Below are 27,000 nucleotides of genomic sequence, written 5' to 3'. Positions count from 1 at the left end.
TGTATTTGGCTAAGGTGTATGTAAACTTCCGACTTCAACTGTGTGTACAAGAAGTGGTGTAATTTCTAAATGGTTCACCTGGTATGGATGAAAATACCTTCAAATTAAAGCTGACAGTCAGCACTTTAACCTCATAGTCATTGTATCATTTAAATTCCAAAGTGCTGGAGTACAGAGCCAAAAGAACAACAAAATTGTATCTGGGCAATATAACTTTTTTTTATATCTTTAGAAAGAAATCACATAATACCATATCTGACAGCAAAATTATTTGTATCTGATATTTGATTGTTATTCATCCAAATACATTAGTCTAATTTTTGCAATATTGTTTTTAAATACTTTTATTTTCATAAATAAATATTGCTTAATTTTACCATGCTGTTTCATCAGGTATTTCTCTATTCACTAAGTCAGACATAATCACTTTACCATGTAACCTCATAACTACCCGGTAAACAGACTGTAAACTGAGTCATCCTGATTTTACACAGTCATCTCCTTAAGTCTCCACCCCTTCCCCTTTGTCTGACAGCATAAAGAGGGAAGGAACCAGTGTACCTGCATCACCAAAGTGGGACAACGTGACAACAGAACCTTCCTCCTTTTAGCAGTCATACTGTAGTAGAACGACAGTAAATGCTTGGTTTCTTCTGCACCCTTCTGCTTCTGTAGGTGTACTGATAGCACCCTACCTTCTACTAAACCTGCCAACCAACCTTCAGTTCCCATCACCTCTCCTTCCACCTGCAGAGAGAGAGAGAAAAAAGAGAAAAAGAAATCACCTTAAGAAAGGGAGAGAAGGCAGTTATCATGGATACGAGGAAGCACCTGTGTTCCCTGGCCCGTATGTTGCTGCCTGCCCTGGGCTTTGTCCTCATCTGTGTGGGGGCCTACCTGATGTCCCGCCACAATGCCTACAACAGCTCCCTGCGTTACATCCTGGACTACTTCCTCATTGCCTGTGGCTTATGGTGCCTCCTCACCGGGGTCTTCTGGACCATCTGCCATGGCATGAAGAGGAAGAGGCAGCACCAGAGGAGCAGGCGCCACCACACCGCTGCACACATCCATGTCTACACCGTCGACAGGTACGCCTCTGCTCTCTCACTCACCTGGGGACAGATTCAATTAATGCCTGAATTACTTATATACTGAACAAAAAATATATAAATGCAACATGCAACAATTTCAAAGACTGTACTGAGTAACAGTTCATATGAGGAAATCAGTCAATTGAAACACATGAATTAGTCCCTAATCTATGGATTTCACAACTGGGAAAACAGATATGCATCTGTTGGGAAACAGATACCTAAAAAAAAAAGTGGCCTCACAATGTGCCTCAGGACAATACCTTGAATCTTTTATTTCAGCTCATGAAACATTGAACCAACACTTTACATGATGCGTTCATATTTTTCTCATTGTATATCATTCATATTTTCCATTTTCCATTTATTGAATAATTAATTTGAGACTTTTACAGAGACTGATACAGTGATAGTACATTGAATTATCAACAGTCAGGTGCATTGCATCTATATATTCCTATTATGTACACAAGACTATGGGTTAGTGCATTATCGGATATCTGTCAAAATGTTTATAAACTGAACTCATAATACGGTTTCTTAACATAGGCACTTACATATGATATTTGTTGTAAAATGTACTGTACGCCTCATTCCTTTCAACAACACACCTGGAATGTGTCTGTTGTTCTCTCCAGACCCAGCTTCCACCTTCCTTCATATGAAGAGTCTCAGCAGAACCACACCTCTGCCTTCTCTGCTACTGCAGCTGCAGCTTACTCTGTGCTGGGGCTCTCTGAAGACGGCCTGAGGTTCAACCTGGCCCCCCCTCTGTACACCCAGGACATCTCGGAGGCCCCAGACCACACCTTCAACCATGAAGAACCACCTGCTTACTCTGAGATGGCCATGCAGCCGCACAGGGAGCCACAGGAGCTTCCACAGCAACCAGAACATTCCCGCTTGGACAGAGTTCCATGTCCTGAGCTGAACGGTCGATAGGTGGTGGACTCTGGAAGGTGATGATATCACCTTTGTGTACTGTTTAAAACGAGTGTCTCCCTGCCTGACCTCTGACCTTTCAGGAGATGTAAACAACATGGCCCTTTCAGCTCAGAGAGAGGTATGGCAGCAAAGCCTGCTGCTCCTGGCATCATGGTTGTCTGGAGAACGGAGACAGGTGGGAGTGATAGCTAGGAATGAGACTGTCTTGAGCTTTTGCTGAGACCTGAAATACTATGTGACTGAAACATCTTTGCTGTTACACATGTGGCTGAACGGTAGTAACCTATAGCAACAGGTAGTTCAGTGAGCTACAGGTTGATCAAGACTAATGTCTATAGAATGCTAGTGAAGGATGACAGTCTAGGTATGGATGTCTCTATAAATCTGATGCACTTTAAAAAACACAGACCAGCTTGTTTTTGCTCGTTGTTGGATGTGACTCTGAGTGCAGTATTGGTACACTATATATACAAAAGTATGTGGACACACCTTCAAGTTACTGGATTTGACTATTTCAGCCACACTCATTTCTGACAGGTGGATAAAATCAAGCACACAGCCATAGGATGTCACCTTTCCAACAAGTCAGCTGGTCAAATTTCTGCCCTGCTAGAGCTTCCCCAGTTAAATGTAAGTGCTGTTATTGTGAAGTGGAAACGTCTAGGAGCAACAATGGCTGAGCTGCAAAATGGTAGGCCACACAAGTTCACAGAATGGGACCACCAAGTGCTGAAATGCATAGCTACCAAGTTCCAAACTGCCTCTGGAAGCAACATCAGCACAAGAACTACTCATCGGGGGCTTCATGAAATAGCTTTCCATGGCCGAGCAGCCGCACACAAGCCTAAGATCACCATGCGCAATGCCAAGCGTCGGCTGGAGTGGTGTAAAGCTCACCGCCTTTGGACGTTATTTGGAGTGATGAATCCCGCTTAACCGTCTGGTAGTCCAACGGACGAATCTGGGTTTGTGGATGCCAGGAGAACGCTACCTGCCCTAAAGCACAGTGCCAACTGTAAAGTTTGGTGGAGGAGGAATAATGTTCTGGGGCTGTTTTTCATGGTTCTGGCTAAGCCCCTAGTTCCAGTAAAGAGAAATCTTAACGCTACAGCATACAATGACATTCTAGACGATTCTGTGCTTCCAACTTTGTGGGAACAGTTTGGGTAAGGCCCTTTCCTGTTTCAGCATGACAATGCCCCCGTGCACAAAGCGAGGAACATACAGAAATGTTTTGTCGAGATCAGTGTGGCGGAACTTGACTGGCCTCCACAGAGCCCTAACCTTAACCCCACTGAACACCTTTGGGATGAATTGGAACGCCGACTGCGAGCCAGGCCTAATCGCCCAACATCAGTGCCCAACCTCACTAATGCTTGTGTCTGAATAGAAGCAAGTCCCCGCAGAAATGTTCCAACATCTAGTGGAAAGCCTTCCCAGAAGAGTGGAGGCTGTTACAGCAGCAACGGGGGAACCAACTCCATACTAATGCCCATAATTTTGGAATGAGATGTTCGACAAGCAGGTGTCCACATACTTTTGGTCATGTAGTGTATCTGTTTACCAAGAGCACTGTACAGTACGTTAACATCACAACGTTGTACATGGAGTTGTATTGTACTCGTATATTGTCTGTGTTCTGCAGCCACTGAGAGCTTTTATAAGCAAAGAATGTTTATCAAAAATAAAATAGATTTTATCATAAAATCTGTGATTCTCAGTGAATCTGTTACATCTGCCCAGCTGAAACCTTCTCCACATTCATGTACTTTTCACAACAATCAAACTCATCAATAAAAGAGGGGCTGAAGATTTAAGTCTCAGATTACGTAACTTGATAAACATACACACACACCCAGCCTCTAGCTGGCTCATTCAAACCCTCTGCTCTCCACTGCAACACACGCAGCCTCTAGCTGGCTCATTCAAACCCTCTGCTCTCCACTGCAACACACCCAGCCTCTAGCTGGCTCATTCAAACCCTCTGCTCTCCACTGCAACACACCCAGCCTCTAGTCGGCTCATTCAAACCCTCTGCTCTCCACTGCAACACACCCAGCCTCTAGCTGGCTCATTCAAACCCTCTGCTCTCCACTGCAACACACCCAGCCTCTAGCTGGCTCATTCAAACCCTCTGCTCTCCACTGCAACACACCCAGCCTCTAGTCGGCTCATTCAAACCCTCTGCTCTCCACTGCAACACACCCAGCCTCTAGTCGGCTCATTCAAACCCTCTGCTCTCCACTGCAACACACCCAGCCTCTAGTCGGCTCATTCAAACCCTCTGCCCTCCACTGCAACACACCCAGCCTCTAGTCGGCTCATTCAAACCCTCTGCCCTCCACTGCAACACACCCAGCCTCTAGTCGGCTCATTCAAACCCTCTGCTCTCCACTGCAACTCATCCCAACGTTGTTGTTGTTGTAATGAGACTCCTTCAGTCAACCTCAGTCCACTTGGTAACATAAAGGTTGTTGAACACTGTTGTGAACACATACACACACCTGAGGTTAAGGTAGGTCTTATTCCTGAGCTCAAAGCGTAAGGGCTGCTGTTTACTGGCCACCAGTGTCTTTTAAACCTGCTATGTTAGGTACCTGGCCACAGACAGGTCAAGTGTCCAGAGTTCATGAAAGGGAATCAGCCTTTTACAATCTTATGTCTGTCTGTATCCGAAAGGAAACAATGCCATGTACTCACATTTAACGACTGCAATAAAAGCCATTATGCAATCAAAGTCTAGTCTTTTTTTCTGAGGCTGTATAACAATCTACTGTAACACGGCACACACACACACTCAAGATTATCACCACAATAACTTCACAATTGTCATTTTCCCTGTCACAAACAAAGAGCATTTGAACAGGGCATGAGGAAACCAATACACTAACCATATACATATGAATAGGACATGAGGAAACCAATACTCTAACCATATAAAGATGTAGCCTGAGGTAGATAACTGCTGATGTTGGTTATGACAGTCTTGTACAGAGCAGGAATCCAGAATGGATACAGAGGAGGAATCCAGAATGGATACAGAGGAGGAATTCAGAATGGATACAGAGAAGGAATCCAGAATGGTTACAGAGCAGGAATCCAGAATGGATACAGAGCAGGAATCCAGAATGGATACAGAGGAGGAATTCAGAATGGATACAGAGCAGGAATCCAGAATGGATACAGAGCAGGAATCCAGAATGGATACAGAGCAGGAATCCAGAATGGATACAGAGGAGGAATTCAGAATGGATACAGAGCAGGAATCCAGAATGGATACAGAGCAGGAATCCAGAATGGTTACAGAGCAGGAATCCAGAATGGATACAGAGCAGGAATCCAGAATGGATACAGAGGAGGAATCCAGAATGGATACAGAGGAGGAATCCAGAATGGATACAGAGAAGGAATCCAGAATGGATACAGAGAAGGAATCCAGAATGGTTACAGAGAAGGAATCCAGAATGGATACAGAGAAGGAATCCAGAATGGATACAGAGTAGGAAACCAGAATGATTACAGAGCAGGAATCCAGAATGGTTACAGAGAAGTTATCCAGAATGGATACAGAGTAGAAATCCAGAATGGATACAGAGCAGGAATCCAGAATGGTTACAGAGCAGGAATCCAGAATGGTTACAGAGCAGGAATCCAGAATGGTTACAGAGCAGGAATCCAGAATGGATACAGAGAAGGAATCCAGAATGGATACAGAGAAGGAATCCAGAATGGATACAGAGCAGGAATCCAGAATGGTTACAGAGAAGGAATCCAGAATGGTTACAGAGCAGGAATCCAGAATGGATACAGAGAAGGAGTTATTGACATCAGCCTTGTTCTAATGCAGTTATTGACATCACCTTGTTCTAATGCAGTTATAGACATCAGCCTTGTTCTAATGTAGTTATTGACATCAGCCTTGTTCTAATGTAGTTATTGACGTCAGCCTTGTTCTAATGTAGTTATTGACATCAGCCTTGTTCTAATGCAGTTATAGACATCAGCCTTGTTCTAATGCAGTTATTGACATCAGCCTTGTTCTAATGCAGTTATTGACATCAGCCTTGTTCTAATGTAGTTATTGACGTCAGCCTTGTTCTAATGTAGTTATTGACATCAGCCTTGTTCTAATGCAGTTATAGACGTCAGCCTTGTTCTAATGCAGTTATAGACGTCAGCCTTGTTCTAATGCAGTTATTGACATCAGCCTTGTTCTAATGCAGTTATTGACATCAGTCTTGTTCTAATGTAGTTATTGACATCAGCCTTGTTCTAATGTAGTTATTGACATCAGCCTTGTTCTAATGCAGTTATTGACATCAGCCTCGTTCTAATGTAGTTATTGACGTCAGCCTTGTTCTAATGCAGTTATTGACATTACCTTGTTCTAATGCAGTTTTAGACATCAGCCTTGTTCTAATGCAGTTATTGACATCGGCCTTGTTCTAATGCAGTTATAGACATCAGCCTTGTTCTAATGCAGTTATTGACATCAGCCTTGTTCTAATGCAGTTATTGACATCAGCCTTGTTCTAATGCAGTTATAGACATCAGCCTTGTTCTAATGTAGTTATTGACGTCAGCCTTGTTCTAATGTAGTTATTGACATCACCTTGTTCTAATGCAGTTATAGACATCAGCCTTGTTCTAATGCAGTTATTGACATCAGCCTTGTTCTAATGCAGTTATTGACATCAGCCTTGTTCTAATGCAGTTATAGACATCAGCCTTCTTCTAATGCAGTTATAGACATCAGCCTTGTTCTAATGCAGTTATAGACATCAGCCTTGTTCTAATGCAGTTATTGACATCAGCCTTGTTCTAATGTAGTTATTGACATCGGCCTTGTTCTAATGTAGTTATTGACATCACCTTGTTCTAATGCAGTTATTGACATCAGCCTTGTTCTAATGTAGTTATTGACGTCAGCCTTCTTCTAATGTACTTATAGACATCAGCCTTGTTCTAATGCAGTTATTGACATCAGCCTTGTTCTAATGTAGTTATTGACGTCAGCCTTGTTCTAATGTAGTTATTGACATCAGCCTTGTTCTAATGCAGTTATAGACATCAGCCTTGTTCTAATGCAGTTATAGACATCAGCCTTGTTCTAATGCAGTTATTGACAGCAGCCTTGTTCTAATGCAGTCATTGACATCAGCCTTGTTCTAATGTAGTTATTGACGTCAGCCTTGTTCTAATGTAGTTATTGACATCAGCCTTGTTCTAATGCAGTTATTGACATCACCTTGTTCTAATGCAGTTTTAGACATCAGCCTTGTTCTAATGCAGTTATTGACATCAGCCTTGTTCTAATGCAGTTATTGACATCAGCCTTGTTCTAATGCAGTTATTGACATTAGCCTTGTTCTAATGCAGTTATTGACATCAGCCTTGTTCTAATGCAGTTATAGACATCAGCCTTGTTCTAATGCAGTTATAGACATCAGCCTTGTTCTAATGCAGTTATAGACATCAGCCTTGTTCTAATGCAGTTATAGACATCAGCCTTGTTCTAATGCAGTTATAGACATCAGCCTTGTTCTAATGCAGTTATAGACATCAGCCTTGTTCTAATGTAGTTATTGACATCAGCCTTGTTCTAATGCAGTTATAGACATCAGCCTTCTTCTAATGTAGTTATTGACATCAGCCTTGTTCTAATGCAGTTATAGACATCAGCCTTGTTCTAATGTAGTTATTGACATCAGCCTTGTTCTAATGCAGTTATTGACATCAGCCTTGTTCTAATGCAGTTATTGACATTAGCCTTGTTCTAATGCAGTTATTGACATCAGCCTTGTTCTAATGCAGTTATAGACATCAGCCTTGTTCTAATGCAGTTATAGACATCAGCCTTGTTCTAATGCAGTTATAGACATCAGCCTTGTTCTAATGCAGTTATAGACATCAGCCTTGTTCTAATGCAGTTATAGACATCAGCCTTGTTCTAATGTAGTTATTGACATCAGCCTTGTTCTAATGCAGTTATAGACATCAGCCTTCTTCTAATGTAGTTATTGACATCAGCCTTGTTCTAATGCAGTTATAGACATCAGCCTTGTTCTAATGTAGTTATTGACATCAGCCTTGTTCTAATGCAGTTATTGACATCAGCCTTGTTCTAATGTAGTTATTGACATCAGCCTTGTTCTGTTCAATGTTCTCTACCTATATAGCACTCTAAATTCCTCAATTCATGTAACGTTATTCAGACCAATGAGAATTGGGAACTTTAAAGCCAATTATTTAAGACTAATATTTTTGCAGATTGAACATTATAATTTGAAGGTCACACAGTTGTAAATACAGCTGATCTGGGCAGGGTCAGGAGAATACATGTCATAATCTGAATAAATAAAACCTAAATAAATAAGTCTAAAAGGGATACAGGTGGATGGATATTTCTCTGGACACAAGTAAGGATACACACTATACACATGAATTACACAATTCCATATGAAAGCCCACAAAAGATGAAGGAAAAGAACCCTATTGTAGCCACAAGCCAGTCTTTCTTTAGACCCACCAACCCTTTTCACACTATCCTGTCTACCCGAACCATACTGTGATTGTCACGTCCTGAACACTGAAAGAGGTCATTTGCCATAGTAGAATGGTCAGGGCGTGGCAGGGGGGTTTGTTTTGTATGTATTTTGGGTTTTCTGTTTCTATGTGGGTTTGTTCTAGTTATCTATTTCTATGTGTTGGTTTTCATGTTCGGCCAGGTATGGTTTCCAATCAGAGGCAGGTGTCTTTTGTTGTCTCTGATTGGAAGCCATACTTAGGCAGCCTGTTTTTCCTTTGGGGTTGTGGGTAGTTGTTTTCCGTTTAGTCTAAGTGTACCTGACGGGACTGTGTTGGTCGTTTTGTTATTTTGTCAAGTGTCTTCATTAAAGCATTGAAAATGAGCACTATCCACGCTGCGTCTTGGTCCCCATTTCACGACCCTTGTGACAGTGATGGCTCAGATATTTTCTCTTCACAATGTCCTTTCCAGCATCATGGTTCCAGCGACTAAGCGGATGCATAACACAGTACAGTTCGGCTCAGCAGGATGAGAAGGCTACTAAAAGGAGGCGAATAGCACTGCCTACTAATATTCCCAGCAACAGAAGGGACTAAGTAAAAAGACATTACACACAAAAGATAGGAATTTATTTGGATAAAAAACAAATGAAATACATCTATGGCTTACTCCGATCACAAAGGGCAAAAACAGGCTGTCTAATGAAGAGCAGAAAAACAAAAAGTGGTGGTAGCCCCTTTGGAACAAGAAGTTCTTAACAGATACCGCCTCGACAACCTGTAGCCCCACACATTAACTCTGTACCGGTACCCCTGGTTATAGCCTTGTTATTGTTATTTTATTGTGTTACTTATAATATATATAATATAATAATAATAATAATAATTAATAATATATATATATATATATATATATATATATATATATATATATATATATAACACTGCTCAAAAAAATAAAGGGAACACTTAAACAACACAATGTAACTCCAAGTCAATCACACTTCTGTGAAATCAAACTGTACACATAGGAAGCAACACTGATTGACAATACATTTCACATGCTGTTGTGCAAATGGAATAGACAACAGGTGGAAATTATAGGCAATTAGCAAGACACCCCCAATAAAGGAGTGGTTCTGCAGGTGGGGACCACAGACCACTTCTCAGTTCCTATGCTTCCTGGCTGATGTTTTGGTCACTTTTGAATGCTGGCGGTGCTTTCACTCTAGTGGTAGCATGCGACGGAGTCTACAACCCACACAAGTGGCTCAGGTAGTGCAGCTCATCCAGGATGGCACATCAATGCGAGCTGTGGCAAGAAGGTTTGCTGTGTCTGTCAGCGTAGTGTCCAGAGCATGGAGGCGCTACCAGGAGACAGGCCAGTACATCAGGAGACGTGGAGGAGGCCGTAGGAGGGCAACAACCCAGCAGCAGGACCGCTACCTCCACCTTTGTGCAAGGAGGAGCAGGAGAAGCACTGCCAGAGCCCTGCAAAATGACCTCCAGCAGGCCACAAATGTGCATGTCTGCTCAAACGGACAAAAACAGACTCCATGAGGGTGGTATGAGGGCCCGACATCCACAGGTGGGGGTTGTGCTTACAGCCCAACACCGTGCAGGACGTTTGGCATTTGCCAGAGAACACCAAGATTGGCAAATTCGCCACTGGCGCCCTGTGCTCTTCACAGATGAAAGCAGGTTCACACTGAGCACATGTGACAGACGTGACAGTCTGGAGACGCCGTGGAGAACGTTCTGCTGCCTGCAACATCCTCCAGCATGACCGGTTTGGCGGTGGGTCAGTCATGGTGTGGGGTGGCATTTCTTTGGGGGGCCGCACAGCCCTCCATGTGCTCGCCAGAGGTAGCCTGACTGCCATTAGGTACCGAGATGAGATCCTCAGACCCCTTGTGAGACCATATGCTGGTGCGGTTGGCCCTGGGTTCCTCCTAATGCAAGACAATGCTAGACCTCATGTGGCTGGAGTGTGTCAGCAGTTCCTGCAAGAGGAAGGCATTGATGCTATGGACTGGCCCGCCCGTTCCCCAGACCTGAATCCAATTGAGCACATCTGGGACATCATGTCTCGCTCCATCCACCAACAGACTGTCCAGGAGTTGGCGGATGCTTTAGTCCAGGTCTGGGAGGAGATCCCTCAGGACACCATCCGCCACCTCATCAGGAGCATGCCCAGGCGTTGTAGGGAGGTCATACAGGCACGTGGAGGCCACACACACTACTGAGCCTCATTTTGACTTGTTTTAAGGACATTACATCAAAGTTGTATCAGCCTGTAGTGTGGTTTTCCACTTTAAATTTGAGTGTGACTCCAAATCCAGACCTCCATGGGTTGATAAATTGGATTTCCATTGATTATTTTTGTGTGATTTTGTTGTCAGCACATTCAACTATGTAAAGAAAAAAGTATTTAATAAGATTATTTAATTCATTCAGATCTAGGATGTGTTATTTTAGTGTTCGCTTTATTTTTTTGAGCAGTGTATATATATTTATTGAACTGCAATGTTGGTTAAGGGCTTGTAAGTAAGCATTTCACGGTAAGGTCTACTACACCTGTTGTATTCGGCGAATGTATGGTGTATGAAAAATTGACTTCTCCCTTTTAATTCCGTCTGTCAACTTTATAATGATCAGGCACACAGACACACACAGACACACACACACACACAGACACACACAGACATACAGACTCACACACACACACACACACACACACACACACACACACACACACACACACACACACACACACACAGGCACACACACAGGCACACACACACACACGCACACGCTTTGTAGCTGTACAGTGGTAATTTCATGCATCCAGAAAATACAACTTTCATAACAGAAGCCTTATATGAACAAATGTTGTTTATCAACCGCTGAAAGAAACAGTTTGCTTCTTTTCTTTGCAGACTACATAATATCTTACATTCTGAGAGAGAGAGAGAGAGAGAGAGAGAGAGAGAGAGAGAGCGAGAGAGAGAGAGAGAGCGAGCGAGAGAGAGAGCGAGAGAGAGAGAGAGAGAGAGAGAGAGAGAGAGAGAGAGAATACATGTAGCTCTTGCTTACTATTGGCCCCAGGTGTGGCAACAAGCAGGATGGTGTGGCCTTAGGGACTTGGCCATAGATGTTTGTGTGTGTTTGTGGGGGGAGCACTCAGGTGGTGTGTGTGTGTTTGTGGGGGGAGCACTCAGGTGGTATGTGTGTGTGGGCAGTGGAGCAGAGCTCAGGTGATGACGGTGGGGCCGCGGTGTCCTGTCCTCTCGTGGATGTCAGAGATCTTCAGGGCAATGGCGATGAGGGGACCCAGCACCGCCTGGGACACAGAACACACACTGCTTTATACACACTTCACACAATACACACATACTGGCGATGAGGGGACCCAGCACCGCCTGGGACACAGAACACACACTGCTTTATACACACTTCACACAATACACACATTACTGACGAAGCTTCAGGCTTTCTTTTCTAATGTGGGATGACTGTAGAGACTCTGAAAGGATGCACGTGTTCAAATAAGTGTTGATACAATGTGAGAGTTGTATTGGTATACTAGCAACAGAGTAACACAGCACACTCCAAACGCAGTTTCCTGCAATGCAAGACATTTTAAACTTGTAGCGTATTTGAGGTTTAAAAAGGCTTCTGAAGTTTGTCATTCCCACTTTGAAAACACAACAAACATAAATTATAATCCACATAATAACTCACATTTCCTGTTGCTGCAGGATTATTTTGCTGCAATAGCAAACTGGCTCAATTGAAGATCCTATATCGGTAACCATCATAGAAGCCACTATAAACGAATACAGAGAGTATCCAAGGAAACAACAAGCGTCATGAATCAAGACCAATAAACAGTTTACTACCAAGTCCCTTCTCTTCACTTTGGACTTTCTGTCCGATGTCCTGGCCAGAAAGGACCTCTACAAAGCCAGTCAACTCCAGGCTAACTTTATACTGTCCAGCCGCACCTTAGTATCCACTGACAGTTCAACATTCTCTGATCCAGAGGGGTTGGGTTAAATGCGGAAGACACATTTCAGTTGAGTACATTCAGTTGGACAACTGACTAGGTGTCCCCCTTTCCTTTCCCTTTCTCTATTGTGTTGGTGCAACTCACAACCTGAAGTTACCTGTTAAGTCAGGTAACCATGGTAACCATAGAGATAAGCCACAGCTTGCGTCATGACTACAGATCCAATGGTATTGTGGTTTCCTGGCTCAGTTCAAAGTGGTTTGTGAGAGAATGTTTACATGGAACTGATCAATCTAATCAAGGCCAGCGGTGTTTCATCATAACCGATCACTGATAACTAAGCCTTGGCATCAAAACAGCACACACCTCTATACTGACTAATACTGTGAACCACAATATGATACTGATTAATACTGTGGCATGGTTAAAGTACACTACCAGTCAAACACAATATGGCCACACCAACAGCAATAGAAGACGCTCACTCCAAAGTCTACCGAGCTGCTAAAACTATGTCATGTCATGTCACCATGTCACATGTGGTTCAGACACCCAGTTGGAGGTGGATTGTGTTATAGGATAATGTTGCATGCAACCACTGTGAACCAAACCCTTTTGTTGACAATGTCCTTGTGGTTGAATAATATATCAAATGGATCAATGAAATGTAGAATGTTTTGTTGATCCTCTCCTTAGTTTATGGGCCTGAAAGTTCATACAAGGAAACAATGATGACACACACACACACACACACACACACACACACACACACACACACACACACACACACACACACACACACACACACACACACACACACGTAGTGTACTAGTACCTATCAGAATGGATTCCAGTGTACTCCTTACCTGAGTTTCTCTGTTATGTCTCTCAGGGTCTCTCTCGTAGCTCTCTGCGTAGATCCGGACTGTGGCCCCGGCCCCTCCCCCACTCCCACTCAGACGGAAGACCAGACGGGATGCATCTGTGAAGACGATCCGTAGACCCTGTATGCAGACAGAGCAGAGACAGTGAGACAGGTATGCAGACAGAACAGAGATAGTGAGACAGGTATGCAGACAGAACAGAGACAGTGATACAGGTATGCAGACAGAGCAGAGACAGTGAGACAGGTATGCAGACAGAGAAGAGACAGTGAGACAGGTATGCAGACAGAACAGAGATAGTGAGACAGGTATGCAGACAGAGAAGAGACAGTGAGACAGGTATGCAGACAGACATGAGGCAGTGAGACAGGTATACAGACAGACCAGAGACAGTGAGACAGGTACACAGACAGACCAGAGACAGCGAGACAGGTACGCAGACAGAACAGAGATAGTGAGACAGGTATGCAGACAGACCAGAGACAGTGAGACAGGTATGCAGACAGACCAGAGACAGTAAGACAGGTATGCAGACAGACCAGAGACAGTGAGACAGGTATGCAGACAGACCAGAGACAGTGAGATTGGTATGCAGACAGACCAGAGACAGTGAGACAGGTATGCAGACAGACCAGAGACAGTAAGACAGGTATACAGACAGACCAGAGGCAGTGAGACAGGTATGCAGGCAGACCAGAGACAGTGAGACAGGTATGCAGACAGACACGAGACAGTGAGACAGGTATGCGGACAGACCAGAGACAGTGAGACAGGTATGCAGACAGACCAGAGACAGTGAGACAGGTATCCAGACAGACCAGAGACAGTGAGACAGGTATGCAGACAGACACGAGGCAGTGAGACAGGTATGCAGACATACAAGAGACAGTGAGACAGGTATGCAGACAGACCAGACACAGTAAGACAGGTATGCAGACAGACCAGAGGCAGTGAGAGAAACTGACTAGAGGCATTGAGACAGGTATGCAGACAGACCAGAGGCAGTGAGACTGGTATGCAGACAGACCAGAGGCAGTGAGAAGAACTGACTAGAGGCATTGAGACAGGTATTTAGACAGACCAGAGGCAGTGAGACAGATAGACAGAAATACTAGCGGCAGTGAGACAGGTAGACAGAAATACTAGCGGCAGTGAGACAGGTAGAAAGACAGACCAGAGACAGTGAGACAGGTAGAAAGACAGACCAGAGGCAGTGAGACATGTAGACAGAAATACTAGCGGCAGTGAGACAGGTAGAAAGACAGACCAGAGACAGTGAGACAGGTAGAAAGACAGACCAGAGACAGTGAGACAACTAGACAGAAATACTAGCAGCAGTGAGACAGGTAGACAGAAATACTAGCGGCAGTGAGACAGGTAGAAAGACAGACCAGAGACAGTGAGACAACTAGACAGAAATACTAGCAGCAGTGAGACAGGTAGACAGAAATACTAGCGGCAGTGAGACATGTAGAAAGACAGACCAGAGGCAGTGAGACAGGTAGACAGAAATACTAGCGGCAGTGAGACAGGTAGACAGAATTACTAGTGGCAGTGAGACAAGTAGAAAGACAGACAGGTAGACAGACTGACCAGAGACAGGTAGAAAGACAGACCAGAGGCAGTGAGACAGGTAGAAAGACAGACCAGAGGCAGTGAGACAGGTAGAAAGACAGACCAGAGACAGTGAGACAGGTAGAAATACAGACCAGAGGCAGTGAGACAGAGTAGTCAGTGTTGTTAATGCAGTATCAACTGACGTCCCCTAGATGCCACTGTAGTCATATGCGTGTGTGTGTGTGTGTGTGTGTGTGTGTGTGTGTGTGTGTGTGTGTGTGTGTGTGTGTGTGTGTGTGTGTGTGTGTGTGTGTGTGTGTGTGTGTGTGTGTGTGTGTGTGTGTGTGTGTGTGTGTGTGTGTGTTTGTGTGTGTGCATTTAATATGTTTACCTACAGAACATCCCTGTATGTCTATATGTAGGTGTTTGAGTCAGAGAGAGAGGGGGTCACTGTACAGTAGTATGTGTGTAGTCTTTCCCTGTCGGAACAATTCAGTAGCAGGCTACAGAGGCAACCTAGGCATAGCTCTGTAAAGCCTCTCTCAACTTGTCATCACAGCCAGTCTGTCTGTGTGTGTGTGTGTGTATCTGTGAGCATGTGTCTCTGTTTATAAATGGGACGGCAGGTAGCCTAGTGGTTAAGAATGTTAGGCCAATAACTGAAAGGTTGCTAGTTCAAATCCCTGAGCCAACTAGGTGAAAAATATGTTGATGTACCCTTGAGCAAGGCACTTACGGTAAATTCCGGACTATAAGCCGCAACTTTTTTACCACGCTTCAATGACGCGGCTAATATATGGATTTTTCCCGCTTTGAATTTTTTTTTATCCAAAAAACATTCTGTGACGTGCTCAGTTTTTTGGCGGCATGAAGCTTTCATTAGACCAATGAAATTGCCGAACGGGTTAAGGTCAAACAACTTTTTTGTTTACTGTTTAGATTAAATCGAGCGCTCTCAAACTTCCCATGATTCTGATTACAGTAGTCATTTTGTCACCCTCGTCATGGCAAAGACACAGAGAAATGCATATGATGCAGCTTTCAAGTTGAAGGCGATTGATCTGGCTGTTGGAAAAGGAAATAGAGCTGCTGCACGGGAGCTTGGTCTTAATGAGTCAATGATAAGACGTTGGAAACAGCAGCGTGATGAATTGCCTCAGTGCAAAAAGATAACTAAAGCTTACTACTAATTTTTTATTTTTTGTTACAAGCCGTTTTTCGTTAAAGCCTGTGTAAAGTTCATTTGTTTCAATGTACCGGTAGGCACCTGCGGCTTATAGACATGTGCGCCTTATTTATGTTCAAAATAAAAAACATTTTTTAATTCAGTGGGTGCGGCTTATATTCAGGTGTGCTTAATAGTCCGGAAATTACGGTAACCCTAATTTATTCTGTAAGTCGTTCTGGATAAGAGTGTCTGCTAAATGAATATATGGAGTGTGTATGCATACAACAGACAGCGCATCCCCCTCTCACAGGCAGAGTGGAGAGACGACAGCTGACACAACACTGTGGAATGTCCTGTACATACACAGAGGAGTAGGTTTACTAGTGAGGGAGAAGCTGTCACACCTTTTGGTGAGTGACTAACTAGCTGTAACCGCTGTGGAGCTGGCCGAGAGGTCTGATCCGGCTACTGTGACAGGCCCGATTGGGAGGGTGACTGACTAAAACCAAACCACGCACCATCTCTTATGACATCATGCATTCCAGGCCAAGACACCTGACACCAGTGGGATTTACGTGTGGGGGTGTAGTATGAGCTGAAAAGTGTCGACGCCAGGAGATATTCCAGGGTTTGTGGGGAGGAGGGTGTGTGTGTGTGTGTGTTTACATTTCCCAACAGTAGACTGTGTAACACTCATCATCTTTACGGACGCTAACACACTCTGACTCATCAGTCTTTACACCAATCACAATAAAGACCCAACCGAGACATTTCTGCCTCCAACAATGAGATTAAAGTCCCCAGACTAAACCAAGTCTACCAATCACAATAAAGGCCAAGCCAAAACATCATACATTAGCCACTGTGACATCGCTGCTCTATACATCACTTGTTCCTAAACCTTTTAGCCCTGTGACCCACCTAAAGCTTTGGGAGTCTTCTCATGACTCAACATGTCAGCAGAACCAATGCCATAGACTCGATTGTGACTAGCATGTCACCTCTCACCCATCGGGAAACAGTGAAGTAAGCATTGCAGAGATGTGTTTACCGTCAACAGCAGGCCAACTGTTCCTAAGCAACAGGTTGTACATCACACCATTATTACACTACTGTTCCTCTGCCTGTCCTGTTTCTGTCTTTTACTAAAGCAAAGCAGGGCTCTGCTGTGTGTGTGTGTGTGTGTGTGTGTGTGTGTGTGTGTGTGTGTGTGTGTGTGTGTGTGTGTGTGTGTGTGTGTGTGTGTGTGTGTGTGTGTGTGTGTGTGTGTGTGTCTGCACACTGGCTGAGGAGGAGGGTTAGAGACAGCCATGCCCAAACATGGAACCTCAGCCTGAACACATGGCTACCTGGGTGGTCTGGGGCAGAGAGGGGTAGGAGGATACAAGTAGAGATGGATAGAGAGAAGAGGAATATGTGCTGACTTTCAGATGGTATTTAATCGGCTAATAAAGTCAACAGTTATATGGACCTCATCATAGACAACCCCCCCCCCCCCATCTTGCCCCCCCTCTCATCTCCTCCTCTCCCCCTCTCATCTCCTCCTCTAAGAGCCATGTTTTAGTTATACAGACCTGGTTGCGGACCACGGTTCCGTCCACAGGGTCGATGTACTCAAAGTTATCAGCCCGCTCCACACAGTAGACATTAGTCCCCACAGCAAACTTCTGGGTTAGAAAGGCCTTGTCTGTGATCACCCCCTCCAAGTCTCTCATCAGGTAGAATGCAGCTCTGGGGTCCACGCCTTCATAGTCAAACCTGGGAACACACACACAGGTGTGAACACATGGGCGCACACATACACACACAAGCATGAATGTGGCATAAAGACACACTCCTAGAAACCACAAGCATAGAGACAAACAGAGAGAAGCATCCCCGTCTATTCAAGTCTATTAGATAAGGACATGACATCTTCAATGTGTCGTTCTATGTTCACTACACATGTATTGCAATCCACTGATTGATTTATTGGTTGATTGGTTGATTAATGTTGATTGATGTATTGGTTGTTTCAGTGATTGATTGATTGTTTGATCGGTTGATTGGTTGATTGAGTGCTTGATTGATTTATTGATTGGTTGAGTGATTGAATTATTGATTGGTTGAGTGATTGATTTATTGATTGGTTGAGTGATTGATTGAATTATTGATTGGTTGGTTGGTTGGTTGGTTGAGTGATTGATTGATTGGTTGATTGATTGATTGCATAGCAGAGTGACCTGCAGAAGTAGTTGCGTCCGAGCTTGGCCCAGTGGTCCTTGACGATTTCCTCCACGCCCTGTTTCCTGACAGCCATGATGGACAGCCACACCAGCACCGACCACAGACCATCCTTCTCACGGATGTGGTCTGAACCTGAACAAGAGACACAAGGGGACACAAGTTTGCCCAGGAAACCATAAACCTTTATAACCATGTTATAACCCTGTTTTAAACCTTCATAACCCTGACATAGACATATGGAGCAGAGTGGGATGATAGACTAACATGGGATATTTAGAAAGGGATGTTATCCTGGAGGATAACAAGATGAGGCTAGGTCTATTTCATAGGCATTTTAACAGACATTCTAACAGGCATTCTAACAGGCATTCTGACAGGCATTCTGACAAGACCTCTTCAGTTCAACTCTGAGCCATAAAATTGAACAGCCGCTAGTTTTATCTGACTCTCACACAAACACTGAATGCCTCTCCTGGGTGGCTGATGGCTATGCGTAGATATCCACACCAAGGTTGTGGGTTTGATTTTCGTATGTCCACATGTGCTGAATGTATGTGTTATATTTGTACATTTGATTCATTTAGCAGACAGTCTTATCTAGTAAGTGTTAAGCAAGGTATTTGGATAGTAGGGTCAACAATATACTGAGTATACCAAACGTTAGGAACACCTTTTTTAAATGTTATATTTCACCTTTATTTAACCAGGTAGGCTAGTTGAGAACAACTTCTCATTTACAACTGCGACCTGGCCAAGATAAAGCACAGCAGTGCGTCACAAACAACAACACAGAGTTACACATGGAATAAACAAACGTACAGTCAATAATACAGTCTAAGTGTAAAAATGAGGTAGGATAAGGGAGGTAGGGCAATAAATAGGCCATAGTGGCGAAATAATTACAATATAGCAATTAAACACTGGAATGATAGATGTGCAGAAGATGAATGTGCATGTAGAGATACTGGGGTGCAAAGGAGCAAAATAAATACAATAAATAACTGTATGGGGATGAGGTAGTTGGGTGGGCTATGTACAGGTGCAGTGATCTGTGAGCTGCTCTGACAGCTGGTGCTTAAAGCTAGTGAGGGAGATATGAGTCTCCAGCTTCAGTGATTTTTGCAGTTCGTTCCAGTCATTGGCAGCAGAGAACTGTAAGGAAAGGCGGCCAACGAGGAATTGGCTTTGGGGGTGACCAATGAAATATATCTGCTGAAACGTGTGCTACGGGTGGGTGCTGCTATGGTGACCAGTGAGCTGAGATAAGGCGGGCTTTACCTAGCAAAGACTTATAGATGACCTGGAGCTAGTGGGTTTGGCGACGAATATGAAGCGAGGGCCAGCCAACGAGAGCATACAGGTCACAGTGGTGGGTGGTATATGGGGCTTTGGTGACAAAACAGAAGGCACTGTGATAGACTGCATCCAATTTGCTGAGTAGAGTGTTGGAGGCTATTTTGTAAATGACATCACCGAAGTCAAGGATCGGTAGGATAGTCAGTTTTACGAGGGTATGTTTGGCAGCATGAGTGAAGGATGCTTTATTGCGAAATAGGACGCCGATTCTAGAATTAATTTTGGATTGGAGATGCTTAATGTGAGTCTGGAAGGAGAGTTTACAGTCTCACCAGACACCTAGGTATTTGTAGTTGTCCACATATTCTAAGTCAGAACCGTCCAGAGTAGTGATGCTGGACAGGCGTACAGGTGTGGGCAGCGATCGGTTGAAGAGCATGCATTTAGTTTAACTTGCAAGAGCAGTTGGTGGCCACGGAAGGAGAGTTGTATGGCACTGAAGCTCGTCTGGAGGTTAGTTAACATAGTGTCCAAAGAAGGGCCAGAAGTATACAGAATGGTGTCGTCTGCGTAGAGGTGGATCAGAGAATCACCAGCAGCAAGAGCGACATCATTGATGTATACAGAGAAGAGAGTCGGCCTGAGAATTGAACCCTGTGGCACCCCCATAGACTGCCAGAGGTTCGGACAACAGGCCCTCCGATTTGACACACTGAACTCTATCTGAGAAATAGTTGGTGAACAAGGCGAGGCAGTCTTTTGAGAAACCAAGGCTGTTGAGTCTGCCGATAAGAATGTGGTGATTGACAGAGTTGAAAGCCTTGGCCAGGTCGATGACTACAGCTGCACAGTATTGTCTCTTAACGATGGCGGTTATGATATTGTTTAGGACCTTGAGCATGGCTGAGGTGCACCCATGACCAGCTCGGAAACCAGATAGCACAGCAGAGAAGGTACAGTGGGATTCAAAATAGTCGGTGATCTGTTTGTTACCTTGGCTTTCGAAGACCTTAGAAAGGCAGGGTAGGGTAGATATAGGTCTGTAGCAGTTTGGGTCTAGAGTGTCTCCCCCTTTGAAGAGGGGGATGACCGTGGCAGCTTTCCAATCTTTGGGGATCTCAGACGATACGAAAGAGAGGTTGATCAGTCTAGTAATAGGGGTTGCAACAATTTCGGTGGATAATTTTAGAAAGAGAGAGTCCAGATTGTCTAGCCTGATGTCTGTCTGATTTGTAGGGGTCCAGATTTTGCAGCCCTTTCAGAACATCAGCTATCTGGATTTGGGTGAAGGAAAAATGGGGGGAGTCTTGGGAAAGTTGTGGGGGGTGCAGGGCTGTTGACCGGGGTAGGGGTAGCCAGGTGGAAAGCATGGCCAGCCGTAGAAAAATGCTTATTGAAATTCTCAATTATCGTGGATTTATCGTTGGTGACAGTGTTTCCTAGCCTCAGTGCAGTGGGCAGCTGGGACAAGGTGCTCTTATTCTCCATGGACTTTACAGGTGTCCCAGAACTTTTTGGAGTTTGTACTACTGGATGCAAATTTCTGTTTGAAAAAGCTAGCCTTTGTTTTCCTAACTGCCTGTGTATATTGGTTCCTAACTTCCCTGAAAAGTTGCATATCGCGGGGGCTATTCAATGCTAATGCAATACGCCACAGGATGTTTTTGTGCTGGTCAAGGGCAGCACAAGGGCAGTCAAGGGCAGTTCACTCCAGGTCTGGAGTGAACCAAGGGCTATATCTGTTCCTGGTTCTAAATTGTTTGAATGGGGCATGCTTATTTAAGATGGTGAGGAAAGCACTTTTAACGAATAACCAGGCATCCTCTGCTGACGGAATGAGGTCAATATCCTTCCAGAATACCCGGGCCAGGTCGATTAGAAACGCCTGCTCGCTGAAGTGTTTTAGGGAGCGTTTGACAGTGATGAGGGGTGGTCGTTTGACCGCAGACCCATTACAGACGCAGGCAATGAGGCAGTGATCGCTGAGATCCTGGTTGAAGACAGCAGAGGTGTATTTGGAGGGCAGGTTGGTCAGGATGATATCTATGAGGGTGCCCGTGTTTATGGATTTTGGGTTGTACCTGGTAGGTTCATTGATAATTTGTTTGAGATTGAGGGCATCAAGCTTAGATTGTAGGACGGCCGGGGTGTTAAGCATGTCCCAATTTAGGTCACCTAACAGCACGAGCTCTGAAGATAGATGGGGGGCAATCAATTCACATATGGTGTCCACGGCACAGCTGCAGGCAGAAGGTGGTCTATAGCAAGCGGCAACAGTGAGAGACTTGTTTTTGGAAAGGTGGGTTTTTAAAAGTAGAAGCTCGAATTGTTTGGCCACAGACCTGGATAGTAAGACAGAACTCTGCAGGCTATCTCTGCAGTAGATTGCAACTCCGCCCCCGTTAGCAATTCTATCTTGTCAGAAAATGTTAAAGTTAGGGATGAAATGTAAGGATTTTTGGTGGTCTTCCTAAGCCAGGATTCAGACACGGCTAGGACATCCGGGTTGGCAGAGTGTGCTAAAGCAGTGAATAAAACAAAGTTAGGGAGGAGGCTTCTAATGTTAGCATGCATGAAACCAAGGCTTTTACGGTTACAGAGGTCAACAAATGAGAGCGCCTGGGGAATGGGAGTGGAGCTAGACACTGCAGGGCCTAGATTAACCTCTACATCACCAGAGGAGCAGAGGAGGAGTAGGATAAGGGTTAGCTAAGGCGTATTGAGCAAGGCTAGAGGCTCTACAGTGAAATAAGGCAATAATCACTAACCAAAACAGAAATGGACAAGGCATATTGACATTAGGGAGAGGCATGCGTAGCCGAGTGATCATAGGGGTCCAGTGAGTACGGGCTGGAGACACGGCATTTCAGACAGCTAGCGGGCCGGGGCTAGCAAGCTAGCAGTAGGGCCTTAGAGGGCCGTCGTGACGGAATTAGTCTGTTGTAGCCCCCTCGTGCGGTTACGTTGGCAGACCAGTCGTGATGGATCAGCAGGGCTCCGTGTAGTAAAAGGGCCCAGGCCAATTGACAAAATAGGTATAGTGGCAAAAGAAATTGGCCGATGGGCCTCTTCAGCTAACAGTCCGATATGCTCTAGACAAGCTAGCGGGCCACGGCTAGCAGGCTAGCAGATGGGCATTCAGGGGACGTCGAGATGGAGGAGCCAGTTGAAAAACCCCCCTCGGGCAGATTACATCAGTAGTCCAGTCGTGATGGATCGGCGGGGCTCCCTATCGGCAGTAAAAGGGGTCCAGACCAATTAGCAAAATATATATTGTAGCCCAAGGAGTGGCTGATGGACCTCTTCAGCTAGCCGGGAGATGGGCCTAGCATAGGCTAGCTCCAGGCTAGTTGGTGATTGCTTCGGGACAGAGACGTTAGCCAGGAATGGCCACTCGGATAGCAGCTAGCTAGCTGCGATGATCCAGGTGAAAAGGTTCAGAGCTTGCGGTAGGAATCCTAAGATATGGAGAAAAACAAGTCCGATATGCCCTGGTTTGAATCGCGCTGTGCAGACTGGCGAGAGTTGTCCGGGCTAAGTTTAGCTGATGACCGCTAGCAGTGGCTAACTGACTGGTAGCTAGTAGCTAGTTAGCAGCTAGTTAGCTGGCTAGCTTCTGTTGGGGGTTCCAGTTCAAAAGTAAAGAAAATAACAGATCCATACACCATTGGGTGAGGCGGATTGCAGGAGAATATGTTGAAGCTGAGGTTAAGAAAAATAGAAAAAAATATATGGAAGAAAAAATATATAGAAAGATATATACACGGGACACGACAAGACGAAGACAAAGACGTCTGACTGCTACACCATCTTGGACCTTACATTTACATTTAAGTCATTTAGCAGACGCTCTTATCCAGAGCGACTTACAAACCTTCTCATATTGGAGTTGCTACCCCCCTTTTTGCCCTTAGAACAGCCTCAATTCGATGCGGCATGGACTCTACAAGGTGTCGAAAGTGTTCCACAGAGATGCTGGCCCATGTTGACTCCAATGCTTCCCACAGTTGGCTGGATGTCCTTTGGGTGGTGGACCATTCTTGATACACACGGGAAACTGTTGAGCGTGAAAACCCCAGCAGCGTTGCAGTTCTTGACACACTCAAACCGGTGCGCCTGGCACCTACTACCATAACCCATTAAAAGGCACTTAAATCTTGTGTCTTGCCCATTCATCCTCTGAATGGCACAGCTACATAATCCATGTCTGAATTATCTCAAGGCTTAAAAACCCTCTTTAACCTGTCTCCTCCCCTTCATCTACACGGATTGAAGTGGTTTAACAAGTGACTTCAATAAGGGATCATAGCTTTCACCTGGATTCACCTGGTCAGTCTGTCATGGAAAGAGCAGCTGTTCCTAATGTTCTGTATACTAGTGTATGACATTAGCTACAGAGACCACATGCGTCAGGGAAAGAGGAGTATAACGCAGACAGACTGGTATCTCTCTAAGTGGAGAGATCAGTCTGTTCACACTGCCAATGGTCTCTAACTGGGGTGGGCTATTGTTATTCTACACTAAGGACCAGATGTAAGTGTGAGTCACAGTGTCAAGTCCACACCTGTTAGTTTTAGATGAGAATAAAAGACACACATAAAAAGCTAAGTATATGGAATAAAAAGTCTTAAAGTCTAAATCGTTCCTCACATAGTACCTTTAGATCAGAATCTTTGTCTTATTTATATAAACTTTTCTTATGCTCTGTGTTGTATTTCCTGTGTTTATGCTCCATGTTGTATTTCCTGTGTTTATGCTCTGTGTTGTATTTCCTGTTTATGCTCCATGTTGTATTTCCTGTGTTTATGCTCCATGTTGTATTTCCTGTTTATGCTCCATGTTGTATTTCTTGTGTTTATGCTCCATGTTGTATTTCCTGTGTTTATGCTCCATGTTGTATTTCCTGTGTTTATGCTCCATGTTGTATTTCTTGTGTTTATGCTCCATGTTGTATTTCCTGTGTTTATGCTCCATGTTGTATTTCCTGTGTTTATGCTCCATGTTGTATTGCCTGTGTTTATGCTCCATGTTGTATTTCCTGTGTTTATGCTCCATGTTGTATTTCCTGTGTTTATGCTCCATGTTGTATTGCCTGTGTTTATGCTCCATGTTGTATTTCCTGTGTTTATGCTCCATGTTGTATTTCCTCTGGAAACTAACAGGTGTAGACTTTGTTGTGGTAGAAATCCTTAGTAATTGTGTCCCTAGCAGATGTTGGGAAACTGACTGCTGAGTCGCCGCTACCTCTCTCCACCTCCTCTTTGTCTTTCCGATTCAATTGAAGTTAAATTTGTTGTGGACACATGCCCACCCACGCACGCACACAAACACACCCACGCAGGTCTTTACAAGCTGTCGTATAAAACTACCAGATCTAATTTTTCTGTCGTCAGATCAGAACACCAGTCCAGTCTCCATCTGCATCACATCACTCTCTATATCTCCTGACCTGAATATCTTTCAGCTGCAAGCCACCAATGTTATTCTCTGCCAATTTAAAGATAATGACCAATAATAATGTATTGGATTTATTAAGCACTTTAACGAGATCTGAAAGCTCAAATGATGTAATATGTTAAATGAATGGAGGTGAGAAAGTGAGTGTCGTACTTTATGGAGCAGAATGTACATTATGTAGAAATGATACATCAACCATGACACTGGACTCTATGGATTTCAATTAGAATGGACAAAAAAAGCGGAATAATGTTCATAATGTGACATGAATGAAAGCTCCAGCCAACAGGAAGAGAGAGATAGGATCGAACCCCGAGCTCTGAGTGGTGAGCATAGTCCTGATTTACTGCTGCTTAGCTCCATTTAGATGTTTGGCCTTAAAGCAGAAACTCACACAGCACTCTGTCCATCTTTCTCTTCTCTTTTCTCCCCTGCTCTCATCCTCCTCTTCTGTATTTCACTTAGTTACCTGCTGTTGTACTGTCCCCCTGTTTCTGTCTCTCCTTTCCGCTCTCTCTCTCTTGCTCACTTCAACCTGCTCTCTTTCTTTATCCTGTTCCCTCTCACTTCTTTCTTTCTCTCTCCATACTCCTCTTTCCCTTTCCATCTCTCTCTCTCCATCTCAGATTCCTCTCACTCTCTCTCCGCCGAAGAGATTGACACAGAGAGAAAGACATAAACAGAGATAGAAAAACAGAGATAGATAGATAGATAGAGAGAAAGAAAGAAAGGTAATAAGAGTTAGCTGCAAGGAGAGAGTTTTTCCTGGTGGGCTGAGCAGCAGCAGCTGCCGGCAGAGGCCCGTGGGTTCTGGTGGTTCACGGAGCTCCTTTCTCCTTTTATAGCAGAAGAATGGGGATTATTCACACACACAACACACGGCCCCTCAAATCTATTAGGCTGGGATGACTACGACCAGAGGCAGGCCTCTATTTAGGGATGTGATGTACTGTATACGGATCAGAGGAGGCTGGTGGGAGGAGCTATACAAGGACGGGCTCATTGTAATGGCTGGAATGGAATACATGGAATGGTATCAAACACATGAAACATATGGAAACCAAATGTTTGGTTCCATTCTATTGATTCCAGTCCAGCCATTACAATGAGCCCATTCTTCTAGAGCTCATCCCACCAGCCTCCTCTCATATGGCTGTCTAGGAACAGACTGGCTTTTACTGAAAGGTGAGCAAACTCAGCTGCTGACAAGCGGCAGTACAACTCAGGTGAATGTGAATGTCAAACAGGAAGAGAGAGAAACAGTCAGTAACACTCACTTGTCCCGAAGCTCTCCTCTCCACAGAGCGAGCAGCTCCCAGAGTCCATCAGGTTCCCAAAGAACCTCCAGCCTGTAGGAGTCTCATACAGCGTCACCTTCAGGGCTTTGGCCACCCTGCGCGCACGCACGCACGCACGCACGCACGCACGCACGCACGCACGCACGCACGCACGCACACACACACACACACACACACACACACACACACACACACACACACACACACACACACACACACACACACACACACACACACACACACACACACACACACGGAGAGAGCCCAGATTAGTTTGTTACATACATTATTTAACAGACACACAGTGTGTTCAGGGAATAATTTGGATTATACAACACACCTCTGGAGAACATCATCAACACTAACCTTTCTCCAATGTGTGAGCAGCCCCATTCTCAAGTTAAGACAGTGAGAGCTAACAAACTTACCTTCCAGGCTGCTGGCCTGAAAAAGTAGCCATCTACTCATCCAATATCTTAATAACAAAGCTAGATAACCTTTCAAATAATGTTAGTTTTGAGAATGAGCCATGTAC

The 27,000-nt window shown here is 44.5% G+C and overlaps 2 protein-coding genes across 2 annotated transcripts in view; one reads left to right on the top strand and one right to left on the bottom strand.

Annotated features, from left to right (window-relative positions):
- Window positions 1-154: 154 nt before the first annotated feature.
- On the top strand, window positions 155-4,781 carry LOC106580562 (transmembrane protein 252). Its single transcript, XM_014161751.2, has 2 exons — window positions 155-1,091; window positions 1,733-4,781. The coding sequence occupies exons 1-2, from the start codon at window positions 814-816 to the stop codon at window positions 2,034-2,036; spliced, it is 582 nt and encodes a 193-aa protein (XP_014017226.1). The 5' UTR covers window positions 155-813; the 3' UTR covers window positions 2,037-4,781.
- A 6,661-nt stretch (window positions 4,782-11,442) lies between these two features.
- LOC106580555 (phosphoglucomutase-like protein 5) overlaps window positions 11,443-27,000 on the bottom strand; it is a 41,420-nt gene continuing 25,862 nt past the window's right edge. Inside the window, exons 7-11 of the mRNA XM_014161740.2 lie at window positions 26,445-26,560; window positions 18,411-18,546; window positions 17,763-17,946; window positions 13,446-13,583; window positions 11,443-11,910 (exon numbers count right to left, since the gene is read on the bottom strand). Coding sequence (XP_014017215.1) covers window positions 11,821-11,910; window positions 13,446-13,583; window positions 17,763-17,946; window positions 18,411-18,546; window positions 26,445-26,560 — 664 coding nt within the window. The 3' untranslated portion in view covers window positions 11,443-11,820. The remainder of the gene's footprint in view (window positions 11,911-13,445; window positions 13,584-17,762; window positions 17,947-18,410; window positions 18,547-26,444; window positions 26,561-27,000) is intronic.

The sequence above is a fragment of the Salmo salar genome, chromosome ssa20 (assembly GCF_905237065.1).
Source record: "Salmo salar chromosome ssa20, Ssal_v3.1, whole genome shotgun sequence".
Lineage (NCBI taxonomy): Eukaryota > Metazoa > Chordata > Actinopteri > Salmoniformes > Salmonidae > Salmo > Salmo salar.
The sequence above is the reverse complement of the archived record's forward strand: the minus strand, read 5'-3'. Positions and strand labels throughout refer to the sequence as shown.

Excerpts from the sequence above, each read along its gene's own strand:
- LOC106580562 (XM_014161751.2), top strand. The coding sequence starts at position 814 with ATGGATACGAGGAAGCACCTGTGTTCCCTGGCCCGTATGTTGCTGCCT. Across the intron at positions 1,092-1,732 it reads CATGTCTACACCGTCGACAG|ACCCAGCTTCCACCTTCCTT; the intron begins GTACGCCTCTGC and ends TGTTCTCTCCAG.